General features: G+C 31.5%; 1 protein-coding gene across 1 annotated transcript in view; it reads left to right on the top strand.

Annotated features, from left to right (window-relative positions):
* Window positions 1–18,213, top strand: part of LOC123290449 (dedicator of cytokinesis protein 3) — an 88,152-nt gene that overhangs the window by 65,289 nt on the left and 4,650 nt on the right. The window contains exons 4-20 of the mRNA XM_044870629.1: window positions 6,901–7,021; window positions 7,203–7,430; window positions 7,745–7,972; window positions 8,850–8,946; window positions 9,005–9,252; window positions 9,320–9,482; window positions 9,819–10,097; window positions 10,377–10,668; window positions 11,017–11,447; window positions 12,619–12,872; window positions 14,532–14,822; window positions 15,074–15,468; window positions 15,852–15,869; window positions 16,453–16,615; window positions 16,912–17,154; window positions 17,791–17,985; window positions 18,065–18,206. Of these exons, the coding sequence (XP_044726564.1) occupies window positions 6,901–7,021; window positions 7,203–7,430; window positions 7,745–7,972; window positions 8,850–8,946; window positions 9,005–9,252; window positions 9,320–9,482; window positions 9,819–10,097; window positions 10,377–10,668; window positions 11,017–11,447; window positions 12,619–12,872; window positions 14,532–14,822; window positions 15,074–15,468; window positions 15,852–15,869; window positions 16,453–16,615; window positions 16,912–17,154; window positions 17,791–17,985; window positions 18,065–18,206 (3,788 nt within the window). The remainder of the gene's footprint in view (window positions 1–6,900; window positions 7,022–7,202; window positions 7,431–7,744; window positions 7,973–8,849; window positions 8,947–9,004; window positions 9,253–9,319; window positions 9,483–9,818; window positions 10,098–10,376; window positions 10,669–11,016; window positions 11,448–12,618; window positions 12,873–14,531; window positions 14,823–15,073; window positions 15,469–15,851; window positions 15,870–16,452; window positions 16,616–16,911; window positions 17,155–17,790; window positions 17,986–18,064; window positions 18,207–18,213) is intronic.

Below are 18,213 nucleotides of genomic sequence, written 5' to 3'. Positions count from 1 at the left end.
TAGAAACGATCATTGTGTATACGACCAGAAAAATTAATTAAAAATTAACCAACACAAAAAAAAAGTATTATGATTCATTTTTATAAAGATGTTAGATTAAAAAAAGAATGTAAAGAAAAAAGGTATTTAACTAAAACGGAACTTAGAAGCGAATGTTTTCAAAATATTTGATATGATGAAATAATACTTCTATCTTCTACGCTTTGCTTGGCTATAGTTGACTCATACAACAACGCATCAAAACTGTCTATCAAAAAAATAATAGTATTCGGTATTTCGGTAGCTAAAAACTTAAAACCAACCAGTATAAAACTCATATTCCAATATTTAGTATCTATCTAACTTTAAGCTATGAGGCAGAAGATTGTGATGAGAGTACTGGTTAAAGTAATAGTACAAGTGCTGGCAACGAGAGTTTATTTTAAGACTTAAGGTTGATCGGATAGTACACTGCAATTTTACAGTACAATAAATAATTGTCTTTTGACTTTATCCGTCTTGGCGGACTATTATTTTAGTCAATTTTTTATCTTTGTAATTTTATTTATTTTAACGAAATGTATGAGATTTAATTTTAGTTGGGTAAATCTACCGGATTTTGATAATCAATTCGGAAAATTTTGTGGAGAAGGTTAATTTTTTTTTTCTTTCGTTGTAAAAAGTACAGAAAAGAAATTTTTCGATTCCGAAACGATTCGCACGACCTTCTGCACACGTTCTGGGAAAATTTATTTCTACATTGTTTTATTTGGTGACGTTTTCTTGAATATCCCTGCTTCTACTGATTGAGGCAAAAATAATTGTTTATTATGAATTTTTGCATCGACCTTGCTTGCTATCGAACCATGAGCATAGCAAAATATCCTAAAAATCTCAAGAAAACCGCAGTAACTTCATATTTTCAACTTCTCTCTGATAACTTTTCGAAAAATTAAGGAATTGAGTTGAAATTCTGGAAAAAGATGTTACTTATGATCATAAAAAAATGTAGTAAATGCCACCAAACGTTTTAATATTCCAGGCATACTTCCTACTAGTTCCTACTTAATTCTCAATAAAATGAGAAGGATCCAAGCCATCTTGAAATTACGTTTTTTATGACGTTGCTAGCTCTTAAACCATAAGTTAACAAAATAGTTATAAATGAAACGATGTGTTTTTTTTTGTACAGAAGGTAGCCTCCAGCAATGCACAGTAGCCAAACGGCCCAGGCTATACATTCATAATATCCCCACAATGTCTTCACTTTTGTGTTTGTGTGTGAACCAGTATTTTGAATTAAAATGTACAAAGAAAAGAGCAGACCTTTTTATTACTTTAATTTTTATTCTAAAATTGTGTCCCAACATTTATTTTCGTTAATGGGTAATAAATTATTCTAGGGTTTCGTTATCAAGATTGATGTTTCTTTTAAGTATTATTTGTATTGTGAATGTTTTCTGACACAATTGGCAAAGGGTTAATTGGAAGCAGAGATGAATTATCCTTAAGGTATAGTAGGCCAAAATTATGTGCCAACAGGCGCAAGGCTATCCATCTACGTTCGTATTAAACAACAACAGCTCAAGCCCGAGAACTGTGCCGAAGAACCAACGTGGTATTACAGATTCTAAAAAATAAAGAACTTGAAACTAAAGCTATCCTCCTCTGATTGAAAGAGCTTAAAAGGTACACAATCTTACTAGGCGCATCAGAAAGAATAGAGTACACCGAGTTTTATCCAGATCTTGATTCCCTAATTCTACCTTACTGAGTTCCATTAAAGAAGGATCAATAAAGTTTAAAATAACCAACCAAGTGTGCTTTTATTGAGTATGGACATCGGCAAAAATCTCCCGTAGAATTTGCTACTCTTCCAACGTGGCTTATCCGATACTGACAATTAGCGAAAAATGGTCAATTGAACACGACAGTGGAGTTAGAAATACGAATCAATATTTTTTTATGCTAATACCTTTAAGATTTTATAAAAATCTAATTCAACAAATTTAACTTTTTCTACCATAGACTTTGATATATTTAACTTTTATAAAACATGTTCCCAATACCGCTGTTTTTAAAATATTCTATTTTCAAACAGAAAAAAAAAACGAAGATTATTACAAGAGAAACATTATTCTAAAAATTTATACATTTTATTTCAAAAAATCCAAATTCATTGTAACACTGTTCAAGTCCGATTTCTAACCAATTCCAATAAAAAAAGTGTAAAATTGTTAAAAATGTTCTTTTTCAGGGTATTCTCTAAATATAACGAGAATGATAAAATTTGAAATGTTTCCTGCATATTTCGAAAACGAAATGGAAAATTACACAACGCGAAAACATGCAGCTCATTTTAGAAGGAATGAAAAACAGTAGATTCTCGATAATTGGGAATCAATACAAAAATGTATGGATCGGGGAACCCAGGACTTTATACTGAAACAAAATTTATATATAAATTATAAATGTTTATAATTGATTGTGCTAAATAGCAATAAAGTGTCCTCTTCGAATGAGAAATAGAACTATTGTTAAATTTTATTACACGAGTGCCATCTGTGATTGGAAAATGAAATTATTGTTAATAATAGACAGGGAGAAGAAAAAAAAAGGAGCGAAGTTTAAAGTTTCGTAACATTCCAACGTGATGATATCTAAGTATTTTTACCGATTCACTTTCTGTATTTGATTTTTGATTGATAGGTTAGGTTATATTAGCTTAGCCGTTTGAAGATCTTCAACTGTTTTCTAGTGGCTATCGGGTACGGAACTCTTAACTCGAACTTGGAACATAGCTAACAACACTCTCAATCATATTATCTTTCAACAAAAAAAATCAAAATATCTTCATTTCTTCGAATCGATCAGACTTGATTTTGTATCGGAGGTTTCTTAAAATTTTTAATGAAGGTAACACTTCAACCTCCCCCCAAAATTTTCGGGGTTGATTTAGACTTAGTACAACTTCATATAAAAAAAATCAAGCTTTTTATTTAAAATTGTCAATTGGTGCTTGTACATCATTTAAATTCAAACTTTTACCGCTATTCGGGTTTTTACAGTAAAAGATACATAACAAAGTCCAATATTGTGGGTACAATTCTTTAGATACTTTATCGATGTGTCAGTGAACGGACGTGGACGACGACACACACTGAACACAATATATTGGACAACACCGGTTTCACAAGAATATTATTATTTAAAAAAAAAACTTCACATACTCCTTGTGTGTGTTGTTGTTGCTGGGTTAATACTTAGACCAGCCAGTCGAATGCGTAATGGCAGTAGGGTGCTCCCGTAAGAATGCAACTTACCTGTTTCTTCTACAGTTTGAGTCACTTCACCAAATCCCTACCACTATTTACCATGTTGCTTACATTATTCTAAATATTTAGAATATTATAGAGCAGAGTGTAGTACCTGAGTTCAAAATTTACAGTTTTTGTGCTATATTAAGCCCAAAACAAGTGAAAACAAATAATTGACTGAGTTAATTGTTGAAATACCATGCATAGTCAGTGTTGATTTCATTATAACATAACACATACAAACATGTGACACATACATAACTGATAATCAAGTATAGTACATATTATAAAATTTCCGCATAATTGGCGCCCTCACGGGTAAACAGTGATGTTTACGAAAAAATGTTTCAAACAAAAGTTGTTTAATTTTTGATAATTAACATTTTTTATATTTAAACTTTTGTTCTATCTCTAACGGTTTACAAGATGGGTCCTACGGACTCAAGACCCAATTGACCTATGATGCTCATTTACGAACTTGACCTCACTTTTTACGTCCTGAGTACGCTGTAAAAATTTCAGCTCTATATCTTTCTTCGTTTTTGAGTTATCGTGTCCACAGACGGACGGACAGCCGGAAATGGACTAATTAGGTGATTTTATGAACACCTATGACAAAATTTTTTCCCTAGCATCATTATTTTTAAGCGTTACAAACTTGGGACGAAACTTAATATACTATGTATATTTCATATACAGGGCGTTCTGTTATTGACTGCAGATCGTCAGCCTACAGAATAAGCTCATAAAGACGAAGGAAAAAGTCATTTACCAATTTTAGATTTGAGCCCTAATTTGGGCGCTACAGGTATGACAAAAATTGATAAATTTGTAAATTCACTGGCTATCATTCGATAAAAAGTAGCCAATGATAAAAAGTAGATATTAATAAATGTCATTTGATAATATTCAACTAAAGAAGGGGTATGAACTGATTTCAATTGGCTTATATTATTTTGAAAAAAACATTTAAAAAATACTATTTTATTATTCCATTGGTTTGATCAATTCCCACTTTTTTTTATTATTATATTTTTTCTTGAAAACATTCGATTCTTAGTAAAAAAACAAATTACGTCACAAAGAAGGCGTTTCTTGTTTATTTACGCTAAATTAAAAAAACTCTTTTTGTGACGTAATTTGTTTTTTTACTAAGAATCGAATGTTTTCAAGAAAAAATATAATAATAAAAAAAAGTGGGAATTGATCAAACCAATGGAATAATAAAATAGTATTTTTTAAATGTTTTTTTTCAAAATAATATAAGCCAATTGAAATCAGTTCATACCCCTTCTTTAGTTGAATATTATCAAATGACATTTATTAATATCTACTTTTTATCATTGGCTACTTTTTATCGAATGATAGCCAGTGAATTTACAAATTTATCAATTTTTGTCATACCTGTAGCGCCCAAATTAGGGCTCAAATCCAAAATTGGTAAATGACTTTTTCCTTCGTCTTTATGAGCTTATTCTGTAGGCTGACGATCTGCAGTCAATAACAGAACGCCCTGTATACATGGTATAACAATCTGATTAATGCGGTGAAAATGTGGTACACCAAGTTGTTTGAACCAAGGTACATGACGGTGTGTTTTTCAAACTTTATCTCCTCAACATTTAAGGTTATGATTAAAATTGCCGTGATATAGATTGTATTAGCAGTTTTTCACATTTTAAAGAATGAAAAACTTCAACAGGAATGTTAATGGTCGTTTAGAAATGTCGACTAGAACAGATAATAAAAGAAACGGTTCAAGAAAACACTCTCGAGATATGTATGAGTCTATTTAAAGAATTTCGTAAGGGAACAATGAAGGGTATGGAACGCGAAGGTGGATACGTTGAGGCAAAAACGAACTGAAGATAACTGCAATCTCGGAAATGGCTACAACGATTTTCATGAAATTTAGTATGTAGGGAGTTTTTGGGGCAAAAATCGATTTAGCTGGGTTTTATTTTTAGAAAACGTCGTTTTTTCTCGGAAACTTTAATCTCGGAAACGACTACAACGATTTTCATGAAATTTAGTTTGCAAGGATTTAGGTACGAGGGCGAAAAATCGATCTAGCAGGTTTTACTTTTAGAAACCGTCGTTTTAACTTGGAAACTTTATTCTTGGATTTCCCAACAAAAAAAATAACGAACAAAGCTCGGTCATCCAGGTACTATCTTTTAAGAAATTACGAATAATTCAAGATTCAAACGACTCAAGATACTACACTTTACCTTCTTTATTGTGTCTTTTTTTTGTATTATTCACATGCTTTAAAATAACATACAATAATGAATAATGGTGGTTATTAATGATGGGCTCTTTGTCTCATAAATGCCAACAATATTTAAAACCGGTTCTCTAAGAGTTCTTTTTTTTTGTATTATTTTCTTTTTTCATTTCTTCTGTTTTGAAGATGATGTCAAGGTTTGGCATCTCCACAGATTAACCAAAGTCTTATGATATCGTTTATGTTTTGTACATTATGCATAATATTTAAATTTGTTTTGAAGTTTTTTTTTTTAATGTAGGATTTATGATCTAAACTCATGTGGAGAATCAAGCAATTGTTATTTATTTCTCATTTTTGTCGGAAAACACACGAAAATGAAAATAGTCCTTTCCATTAGTTTCGAAGTAATACTGTTTAAGCTTTTGGCTTTATCATTTTAAATCTGCCAAAGTTTCTATACAATACTGGAATCGAAATTTGATGGACTGAATAGTTCAATCATCCAATCCTCATTTTCTTCCCTATTTAAAAGCATAATCAAATATCAGAGCCTAGCCTGTTTGGGAGAACTCCAGCTGGTCTATATATTTTACATTAAAACATTACATAAAGTCCAAAGAATGTATCTTACAAAAGGCGGTCATAAACGCATCCTCCGTCCGATCATGTCCATTTCCCCTTATTTATGAAACTTGAATTGTTCTGTACGATTTTTGTATTGTGAAAAAAAGAACCAATAAATAAATTATTATTATTATTATTATGAACTCATGCCTTACAACAGTCTTCTTTGGAGGTAAAACCGTCACAAATTATGAACATCATTTCAGATTTTTCATCCACAATTAAATCTGATTATTGGATCCTATGAGATTCTGGGCTCTGTAGGAAAGTTCCCAAGTTTTCGAGTTCCACAAGACCTCCAAATTGAAGCGGAAAAGCTTTCACCAAATTGAGGATTGACTCGGTCGACCAAAAAAAGAATCTCGTAGTGTGAAGATTGTATCCCATAGGAACCCCATAAGGTAAAAGTTCTCAGGAACCCCTACTGTTTAAAAACGGCCCTGGGCATGATTTTTATCTAACGGATTCGACAAAAATCTGGCAAGGTGTGATAGCTTTACTTCGGCACACCTACCTCGATCAATTTTTATGTTATAAAATCGTATAAAAATGAAATCGTGTGAAATCATATCTGCAACCCTTCAGAAAGGGGAACACATTTCCGTTATTATGAGACAATGTAGTAAACACCCCAAACAAAAGATTCCATCAGGTTTCATTAAAACTGTGACGTGTAGTAAGAATAAGAAATTCTAGGATTTTGGTTGTTAATTAAAATTTTTATTAATGAAAGTTAATTTAATGTTACAGAGAACTGGGCCTTGATTTAGTACCTCGACAAGGAGCACAAGCTGTTGATCCAGATACAATGAGTGTAGTAGAATTATATCAAGTACATGCAAATAGTGCCGAATGTTCCCGATTTCCTCAGGTATGTTAGAAATGGGTTTTATAGCTAAGAGAAACTTTATCTAGCTTTTTAAATAAGAAGTCAAATCATCGATAAACAATCTAGTTTTTACTTTAAATAGATGAAAATTCCAAGTTCAACTTCGAATTTCAATTCTACTAATTTTTATGATGGCTATTTATTTAAATTTTTTTTGTGGCAGGTTCATGGTTTTACAAGGAGAAAAGAACCAAAAAAAATATTAACACATCATTTATACTTCTGTATGCGAGATTTTGGTTACCATATTGGAGAAGACACAGAAATTTATTTCTCATTGTATGATAGTAAAAAACAAAAATATATATCAGAACGTTTTCTAGTCAAAATTTCCAAAGAAGGTTTCTCAAATTATGTTGAAAAATTACATAGTAATTGTACAATTTTTACTGTAAGTTTATCAAGTTTATAATAGTCCCGGTTCTCATTTTTGATATATACATTTTTAGAAATTGCTCTCAAAGAGGATTCTGACTTAAAGAATGTTCGTTCTCTAACAACTTGAAAATAGAATAAAAGATATCCGAAAAATTGAATAGTAAACACGGATGATCAAAATTTATCCGGGTTCCGTGAAACAGAATCATCTTACGATAATTTTCGTAGAAGAAAAAGTAATTTGGCTAAGTATAACCAAATCTAATGGGCACCGGGACTGTTTTATTAAATTTTTCTATTTTATAAAAAAAAAAATATTTCGTTTAGGATTTGGGAAACGCAGAATTGAGTCGTGATCTCTATTTGGTAACGCATGTATTACGTTTAGGTCGTATGTTATATAGTGAAAGCAGTAAACGAGGAGGTACCACAGAACGTAAAGAAGCGCCACCCACACATATGTTTCGGAGACCACATGCAGTTGCAGCTTTAAATCTATCCGAAATGATTTCACCACGTGAAGGCGATACAGATGAAAAAGAATTCACATTCAAAGTAAGTTTTTTGCTTAAGCCTGGCTCTAGGGCTAATTTAATTTATATTTCGCTATTTTGTTATCAAAATTATACAATAAATTAATTATTATTAATTTCCTCGAAATTCTATTAATCGAAGAATTCACTTTAATTTTATTATTAAAATAAAGTTTGTTTTAATTCGTAGAAAATTAAATTGCTTCACAGGAATATTTCGGCTTGTAAGCACATCACGCGACCTCTGTACGCAGGCTCACATTCTACACGAATTTTCTTTGCTTAATCTGAATATGTTTCTTTGGCAATAACTTTTATATATCAGTTAAAGCATTCCTACCGCATAATTATTAGGAGCTGTCCACCAAAAATCTATTAATAACTGGGAGTTGCAACCCCGCCAGTAAATCCAATTTAGATTACCAGATGGCAATACTTGTACTTACTATTTTTAAATGCCCATACAAATATTAAAATTAAATTCAGATAAACTCCGCCAACTGGTGATAATAATTTATACTAAGTAAAACAGGCACGCTCTATGGGTTGGTTGTTAAAAGAAGGGTGGGCCAACCTCGTCATACCTGGCGAAGAACCCTGGAGCAAGAAATTACTGAAGAAGGCAAATCCTGGAAGAAGTCAAGTCCATGTCACAGAATGGAGTTCGTTGGCGAGCATTTATTGAGGCCCTACGTCCCCCTCGGGATCATAGGACATAAATATAAAAATATATAAATAAAACAGGAAGTCGATTCGTTTTCAATGGTTCCAATTAAGACTACCAGATCACTTATAATTTATCAAAAATTTCTCAACGCGGCCAAAGAAGTTTTCACTTCAAACATTTCCCTGATTATTTTGTTAAAATGACTTTTAAATTTTTTAAATTTCCATAACAGGTATACCAAACAGAAGAAAAAGATTTTCATCAGTTACATGAACAAATTATCAAACAAAATGGAAAATTCAATACTTTATCCGGCCAACCTAATTATGGTAATTAAGTTCAAAACTTTAATTGTTTTTAGATAAATTAACATCTTTTTTTTCATAGGAATTGTCATATCATTAAAAATGTTACACGGTGAACTAAGTCAAGTACGCGAAGAAAACCCTTTGCTATTTAAAAATACTCAACTAACCAGAAAATTAGGATTTGCTGATGTCATAATGCCTGGTGATGTACGAAATGATCTCTATTTAACATTAGAACATGGTGAATTTGAACGTGGTGGTAAATCGACAGGAAAAAATATTGAAGTATCGGTGACGGTATTCGATGTCGAAGGTGCTGTTATTGAGGTATACATTTATGGTAACACAGAAAATTATAGTATTAAAAAATATTTATTTTAATTTTTCTGTCTAGAATTGTTTATGGGGTGCATCTGGAATGGAAGGTACATCATCGTATCATTCGATGATAATTTATCATCATAATTCACCATGGTGGGCAGAAAATATAAGACTTACGGTGCCAATTGATCGATTTTCTGGATCACATGTTCGATTGGAGTATCGACATTGTTCGAGTAAGTATTGCCACAAAAAAAATTGTAATGAGACTGCCGCCAAAATCTTTCGTTGAAAGTCTGTAAGGACAATTGGGAGACAACAGTTTTGATTGGAATCCTATTAGGCCCTTGAAGCTACAAAAGTTCTAATGGGGATAGAAAACACACATTGATGGATTCAAGGTTTCAGACCTAAACATTCTGACCTGAAAAGTCCAAGTACCCTTCTCAACTGTATTCTAAGGAGTTTCAGCCCAGCTCAGTTGAATTACCTGGCTGTGGCCATGCACAGCTTGGTCTGTCGTCTGCAGTAGTCCCAGTAAAGAATATACAATGGTACTCTTTTTTTTTCAGCACGAGAAAAAACCGACAAAAAATTATTTGGATTTTCGTTTATTCGTTTAATGGGACCGGATGGTGCTACAATACAAGATGGCCAACATGAATTATACATTTATAAATGTGAGGATGCCACACGGTTGGAATCATTTAGCTACCTCAATTTACCCAGTAATCATTGGGACAATCAAATTATGGAAGTACCCAATAATTCACATAGTACATTTTCAAAAAGCCAAAAGGAATCGGTTCATGTACGAACTTTACTCTGTTCGACAAAACTTACCCAAAATGGTATGTAAAACAAAAACCGATGTACACTCGTAAGGAATTATACTTCTTCAGTAATAACAAATAATATAATTTGTCATATATCCATCTTTGTCTTTTATGCGTGACATTTCATTTATAGACTAACTTCATGGTGTTCAAAATGTAACTAACATCAACATGTAGTTTTCATGTCACCCTAGGCGCGCGCGTTATAAAAATTCTTGCCAAAAGAAGTATAACTTCAAAAAGAACATCTCGAGTGTAATTTGAATTATGGATTAATTATTCACAATTTTTCAGTGGATCTTTTATCGTTGTTACAATGGCGAGCACATCCAGAACGCATACAAGAATCTCTAACACGAGTATTACGTTTGGGTGATGAGGAATTGGTTAAATTTTTACAAGATGTTTTGGATGCATTGTTTGCGTTATTTTCTACGGAAGATGGAAATTCGACGCAACATAGTGGATTAGTTTTTCATGTTTTAGTATCAATTTTCAGTTTATTAGATGAATCCAAATTCCAACATTTTAAGCCGGTTATGGATGCTTACATAAAAGGGCATTTCGCTGCAGCATTAGTTTATAAGTAAGAACTTATTTTTAGTCCCAGAACCAAGAACATGTATATATAAGGACGGAAAACTAGAGTGGAGAGGGTAGCAGGAAAAAGGACGCCTATCTGAGCGAGTTGGTCGTTGCGTACTTTGTACTGCGCATCACGCTGTCTTTTGTTATCAATATTTTGTCTTTTGTTTTCAAGCGTACGCAACGACCGATGACTAGACTCCGAACAGATAGGCGCCTTAAATTTACCCACGGGTGCTTATAGCTCGGCATACTAGATTTCATGTCCTTAATATATATGTTATTTATTAGAGATTTTCGAACGATGGTTTCTTGCCAAAATTTATTATATATGTTTGGTTTTTTGCAGGGGTTTATTGTCAAGTGTACAACATTGTGCCGATTGGGTAACGTCAACAGAAAAACAAGAACCTATCCAAAAATGTTTTCGAAGTTTAGAATATATTTTTAAATTAATCATTCAAAGTCGATTATTATTTTCTCGAGCTACGGGCGGACAATTTGAAGATAGTTTTAAAAGGGATTTATATTCAGTATTAAGTGCGTTAAATAATATGCTTGCTTCGTCTAATGAAGTTATACTTCCTACACAAATCGCATTGCTTCAATCAATGAGTGCTGTTTTTGAGCAATTAACGGGTGTTTTACCGGTGCCAGAAGTTACACGTTTAGCTTCAGCTACGCTGGATGCACTTCCTAGAGATATTTCACCGCAATTAACGCAGGCCAAATTATGTGCTATTCGACATTTAGTTACCACTAAATTATTTCATGATGATGGTAAGAAAAATTTATATTGTTTTACAGGGCAAGACATAAAAGAGTTCCACTTCAATAGCACTCGCTAACTCTGAATTAGACAGTCCAAAAACGTTGAGAAATTCAGAGTTCCTAAGACTAATCAAAGTTTCTAAAACTTATAAATATTATCGAAGATAATAAATAAGAACTTTAGGTTATTTCGAAATAAATTCCGATTTTTGCCATTTTTAACTTCCTAGTGAACCGATTAAAAAAATACCGTTATCCACCAGAAACTATTTCAAAGAATTAAAACACATCCACCAAATTGCAATATACAACGGATTCGATCCAAAAATAATCAAGAATATGATCCGCAAAACAAAACTCAGAACACAAAGAAACAATTCAAAAACATTGGAACCAGAACAGAATAGCATCGATAAGAACAAATGGTGCAAATTTACATATTTTCAACCATGCGTCAACAAATTAACAAAAGAACTTGGAGAACATAACCTAAAAATAGCTCCCATAAATAGAACAAAATTAAAACAATTACTTGGAAATCCGAAAGATAAAATCAACATGGAACAACAATCGGGAATATATTGCATTGGATGTCAAAATTGTTCGAAAAAATATGTAGGCCAAAGTAGAAGACAAATTATCACAAGATTCAAAGAACATATGGGCCATTTAAAATATGGAAGAATTGAAAAATCATGTGTAGCCGCTCACGTTATCGAAAACGACCACAAAATTGACAAATCAAACCTTAAGCTCCTGAAATCAGTACCCAATCCTTGCGAATTAGACGCTTATGAAAGCATCTACATTCAAAAGCTGGGTAATGAAACAATGAACTTGGACAAAGGACCTATTCCAAATTCGGATTTAATAAAATTTGCAAAATCGAGGTTGAATTAATTAGCAAAGAGTAACATTCATAATAAGAGTAATCACGACTAGCTAATTCTTACTGATGATGACTACTTGGTAGTCGAAATACGTATTTATAAAATACAAAAAACTGATCTAGGAAATTGGGGCAAAAATCGAAATTTATTTCTAAAACTTATTAACACATTATTCTTTCTTCAAATATTTTTTCCACCAGAGTTGTTCCCATTTTGAATACATTTGCTCAAATATTTTCCTAAAATGACTCACGTAATAATTTGTATTCCATTTTCTTTTTTTTTTATAGAATCACGTAATATTTTATTAACAACTTTGTGCCGACATTTACGATTACATTTAGCAAGACGTGATGAATTACGATTATGTACAGAAACACTTTCGGATATAATCAGTTATTTATATAAACAACGTCGAATTGATGATGAACAAGGAAAAGTGAATAATTGTATTCATCATGATGTCGATACTTTATGTATTAACACTTTGGATATGTTAATTCAAACGGTATTGATTATAATTGATAGAAATACCGCTGTATTGGTAAGTTAATATTGTATAACAATTTTCGATTCGATATTCGCTCCGTGCGTGAGTTTCTTTGGAGGCGTTTCCATGGTAACGATACACTACTTTAATTATAGAATTGTATGGATGCATATATAATTGTATGGATTACATTTATGACTTACATTGAAAATTTAATATTATTGTCTCACAAATTTAAATAAATAATTATGATAATTTACATTTGAAAAATAATATTTGTGCAATTTGATTTCTTATTTTCACAATTTTTAATGCATTAAGTTTAATTAATTAGTGTTTTTCAATAATTTTAATTTGACATTTTCTATAACATTAACATGTAAAGAATTGCAAATTAGTCATAACAGCCTCCTTTAAACGCCAAAATTTTCTTTTTTCTTCAAAACTTTCACTGAAAGCGCTGGCATCGATTTTATTGTCCCTCTACCATGACTACACACACAACGAATAGACTTGAATGCTGAGTAATATGGTAATTTGAATTGAATTTTAGTAAATAACGACACACGTTCTTTAGTAAATATTATATTTACTGAACATATAATTCTTGATTTGAACAGAACATTTAATTACATGAGTTACAACACTTTTTATTCGATATTTTTAATTAAATAATATAAATTGTATGATAAAATAATAACTATCATCTCATGACGAAAATGAACAACGAGGTTATCGTTCACACCATTCTTAATGTATAAGGGTGCGTTCTAAAGTACACACAAACAGCACACACAAATACACTGAGCAGAGTGAGCGAGTGAGCAACGACGGTTAGGTTTATTATTTTTAACACTTAGAATAAAAGAATATATAAAAAAACGTAAACATAAAAAATGGAAAGTAAAAAATGCTTAAGGTAGTACTATCGGTAACTTTAACTTTGCATTCAGAATTTAATGAAACTCGGCATAGTTGTCCATTACTATATCATAATTAACCAGTTAAATTTTTAGAGGCCTTCAGAGAACTGAAAAAAAGATATTTTAACATTGATCCTTATGAGAAATCACAGATTTTATTTTATTTCACAAGACGTTCAGATTTTCAGTTCTCTGAAGTACTACCTTAGCAGAAGGTAGGTTTAAAAACTTAAAATTTCAAAGTGTGTAACAGAGTATGTTGCCATCATTTCAAAAAAGTTCCCCTCTTTTGTGTTTTCATTCAATGAAAAAATCAGCTGAGCCTAATAAATATAGTTTAATTTTTGTACTCGTGACGCTGACATCTTAGCGTTAAAATCCCAATAAACAAACAAACTTGTAGAACATATATAATCTATTTTATATCATCAAGTTCGTAAATAAATTAGTTGAAATGCTCTTTTTTGGTATTTATGTTTTATGATAACGTTTACACATTCTTCAATCGCATTACAGTGAACTATTGTTTCTCAAAGTTGCGAATTTAGAATAAACTTTTCTGGCGACCGTATAATCCCCTTTGTAAAGAGTACTTCCGACAATTTCCGCTAAATAGGCCATGCAGGCGTTAGGCCGTATTCACTAACAAATACTGTGGTAGTATCCAAAGAAATTTTTTTTAGCAAAATTGGAAAAATTTGGAAAAAATTTATTTTGTTGTCTATAATCATTGAATCGATTCAATCAATAATCATTGATTTACTAATTTGTACATTAATTTGTTTCTTAGGGAAGTCTAGTCGCATGTTTAATTGGATTATTCCAATTATTAGATGAATATCATTATACAAGATTATGGGAAGATTTAATGGGACCAACACACGATCGAAAACCATTAAAAGATTTTTTATTAAGAGTATTTTTAGTATTTCGTGATTTAGTTAAACAGCAAGTATTTCCAAATGATTGGCTAGTGATACGAATGGCTGCAAATAATGTTATGTTGCGAGCGTTACAAGAATTAGCACAACCATTAGCATTTAAGTTTTTAGATAGTCGTGCTGGACATTTTGATAATCAGGTATTAAACAAATTACTTATTCTTTTGAATTATTTTTGACAGATTTTGTGGGAAACATCGTTACAGAGGATACATAAGAGGTACCCCCTCCCTTTTTGGCAACGCCGTTGTTTTCTTAAGATTCCAAATAGTGAAAACAAGTTTTATTCTTGTGGAAGATGTTTCCCATCAAAATCTTCCAACATTTAATGGAAAATATTTCCATATAGATTTTTCCACTTATCTAACAAAATAAAATGTCCTTTTTTTAGTTATGGAGTAATTATTTTAATTTAGCTGTAGCATATTTAACACAACAATCATTACAATTAGAACAATTTTCCGAAGTAAAGCGGGAGAAAATCATTGAAAAATATGGTGATATGCGTGTATTAATGGGTTTTCAAATATTATCAATGTGGTCACATTTGGGTGAACATAAATTACATTTTATACCATCAATGGTGGGTCCATTTTTAGAAGTAACACTTGTACCAGAATGGGAGCTACGGAAAGCAACTTTACACATCTTTTTTGATATGATGGAATGTGAACAACGTGCTCGTGGTAGCTTTAAACAAGTTGAAGCTGAATTAATTGATAAGTTGGATATTTTGATCAGTGAAAATAAAGGGGATGATGAATATAAACAGTTGTTTAATACTATGTAAGTTTTTCGTCGATTTTCTTCCATTTTTCTTTAATACTTTTGTTGTGTCAATTAAGTTGGATTTTCTATTTAATAATCTCATGGCGAGAGAATAATTATGCATCAATCAATGACATTGAGTCGAGAGTTGTTCTTAATATTTTGGAACCTCTGGGCACATACGAATAGGATCATTGGATTCAATTTCGTGATAAAACTGCATTCAATTGAAATGGAGATTATTTCTGAATTAACGGTGTTCATTCGCAAAATGAACCAAAATTTCATTTTTAGTAAACCAAAGATCTAGAAAATTTAACTTAAAACACAAAATTTCTCCATAACCCCAAACAAAATGAACAATTATCTAATTTTTATCGCATGCTTCTATCTTACTGAAGGGAACATTTAAGTGCAGTGTAAGTATTAAAAAATAATTTTATCATCAAAAACTATTATACCAGGGCTGAAGCATTTGAAAATAGTAAAAAGTGGAAACAAATTATAGTAGGATGAAACCCATTGGAAAAGGGAAGAAAATATAACAAAAATGAAAAGAAAAATAATTTACGGGCGATCTGAGGTCGGGAAGTGGAAGGGGGTGAGTTTTTAAGGGTGCAAAACAGTTTATCTTCATTTTCGGCAAAACTACTAGTCCTATAAAAAAAAGTTAAATTGCAAAGTTGTATGTAATGAAAAGATGTACAACTGTTTTGTACCCTTAAAAACTCACCCCTTCCACTTCCCGATCTCAGATCGCTTTCTTCTTTTTTCTTTCATTTTTGTTGTATTTTCTTCCTTTTCCAAAGGGCTTCATCCTATTTTAATTTAGTTTGGTTTCAAAAATTATCAACCCTGGTCTATATTGATAAACCATTTCATGAATTATTATAAAATTAATTAATTAAATCAATAATTATTTTAATTAAATTAACCTTGCGTAAATATAAACACCTACACATATTCAAACTCACTCATTATGTAAATACATTTGATTATTAGGCTATTAGATCGTGTACAATCCGAAGATCCTGCATGGAAAGATAGTGGAACAGCTTTTATTAGTTCGGTTACAAGATTGCTAGAACGTTTATTAGATTATCGTAGTGTTATACAAGGTGATGAGAATCGTGATAAACGTATGTCTTGTACAGTTAATTTATTGGTAAGTTTTCATTCAAAAACATGTAAATATATTTTATACAATTTGTTTTTTAAATCATTTCCATTAATACACAATGAGTGTAAGAGAGTACATATATATATATTAAGTAATGTGTATAAGAAAGATACTATTACATGTCTGTTTACATGCTTTTGTTTTAACAGTAGCAGTACCATAGTAGCAATACAAACATACAAGCAAACTTCTAGAAGTATCTTTCTTATACACATTGCTTAATGGTTCATTTACTGTGATTATTCAACTGTTGGTAATTTATAACGATTTTTAATTTACAGAAATTCTATAAAAATGAAATTAATCGAAAAGAAATGTACTTACGGTACATTCATAAATTACATGATTTACATATTGGTGCCAGAAACTTTACGGAGGCTGCTTGTACACTACAATTGTATGCTGATCAATTAAGTTGGTCCGTATCTACACCGGTTAGTGATCCAAATTATCCGGGAATTCCAGAATGTCAACTAAAATTGATGCTGTATAATAAAATTATTGAATATTTTGATTTGGGAAAGGTAAGCTAGTTTTTTCAAAAAATCCAAAAATTAAAAAAAAAAGAGTAATGTTTCACATTTATCCAATCAAACCGAAATAAAGTGTTTGGTCAGCTGTCAAGTCTAATTGGATACGCTAGTAAAGTAGAACGCCATCTCGTGTTGCATTTTGTAAAAAGTGGTTATTATTATTAATTATTATAATAAAAATATATTATATCATTACCCTTACGTACTGTGGTTCTAAAGATATCCCTATCCTTCAACCAGGTCTGAATTTTTATATTAGGATTTAATTGCAGAGATATCAGACGAATTTTCAGAATGCGTCAAACACTTTCCCAAAAATGTCTACCAGCTCTCATACTACTTCTGCTTAACCACTGTTTTCAATAAAAAACACGAGTTAACGCCAAGGTCATTCGTCAAAAATATTTTACATAGTGTATAGGCCCTATTGATCTCGTGACACCATAAAAAAATGTTCAACCGAAGAGAAAAACGCCCCGCACTAGACAGCTTAGTTGAAGCAATCAAGTATGCCGACATCATTTATGAGAAATCGCAATTTACACTAATTTCCGACTGTGGCAGCCGGTTGCCTTGTTGAAATTCTAACAGCCCAAGCCATTATTACATTTAGCTGCTCTCTTTTAGTGTTGGGAAAAAGGAATACCATTATTAAAAGAATTGGCAATTTTATACGAAACTCGAGAATTTAATTATGTGAAATTAAGTCAAGTATTAAAATTACAAGCAACGTTTTTCGACAATATTTTAAAGAAAACACGTTTGGATCCTGAATATTTTCGAGTTGGATTTTATGGTTTAGGATTTCCATTATTTGTACGAGTATGTATTCCATTACATTAAATATTGAGAGAATTTTCGACCAAGATTGTTTAATAATTCATTTTTATGAATATTCTAGAATAAGCAATTCATATATCGAGGAGAAGAATGTGAAAAAATGGGTGATTTCACTCATAGATTACTTACGGAATTTCCATGTGCTCAAATATTAACGAAAATATCTGCACCCGAAGATGCCATTGTTAATTCAGATGGTCAATGTATCCT

Source organism: Chrysoperla carnea, chromosome 1 (genome assembly GCF_905475395.1).
Source record: "Chrysoperla carnea chromosome 1, inChrCarn1.1, whole genome shotgun sequence".
In the NCBI taxonomy this organism is placed as follows: Eukaryota; Metazoa; Arthropoda; class Insecta; order Neuroptera; family Chrysopidae; genus Chrysoperla; species Chrysoperla carnea.
The sequence above is the reverse complement of the archived record's forward strand: the minus strand, read 5'-3'. Positions and strand labels throughout refer to the sequence as shown.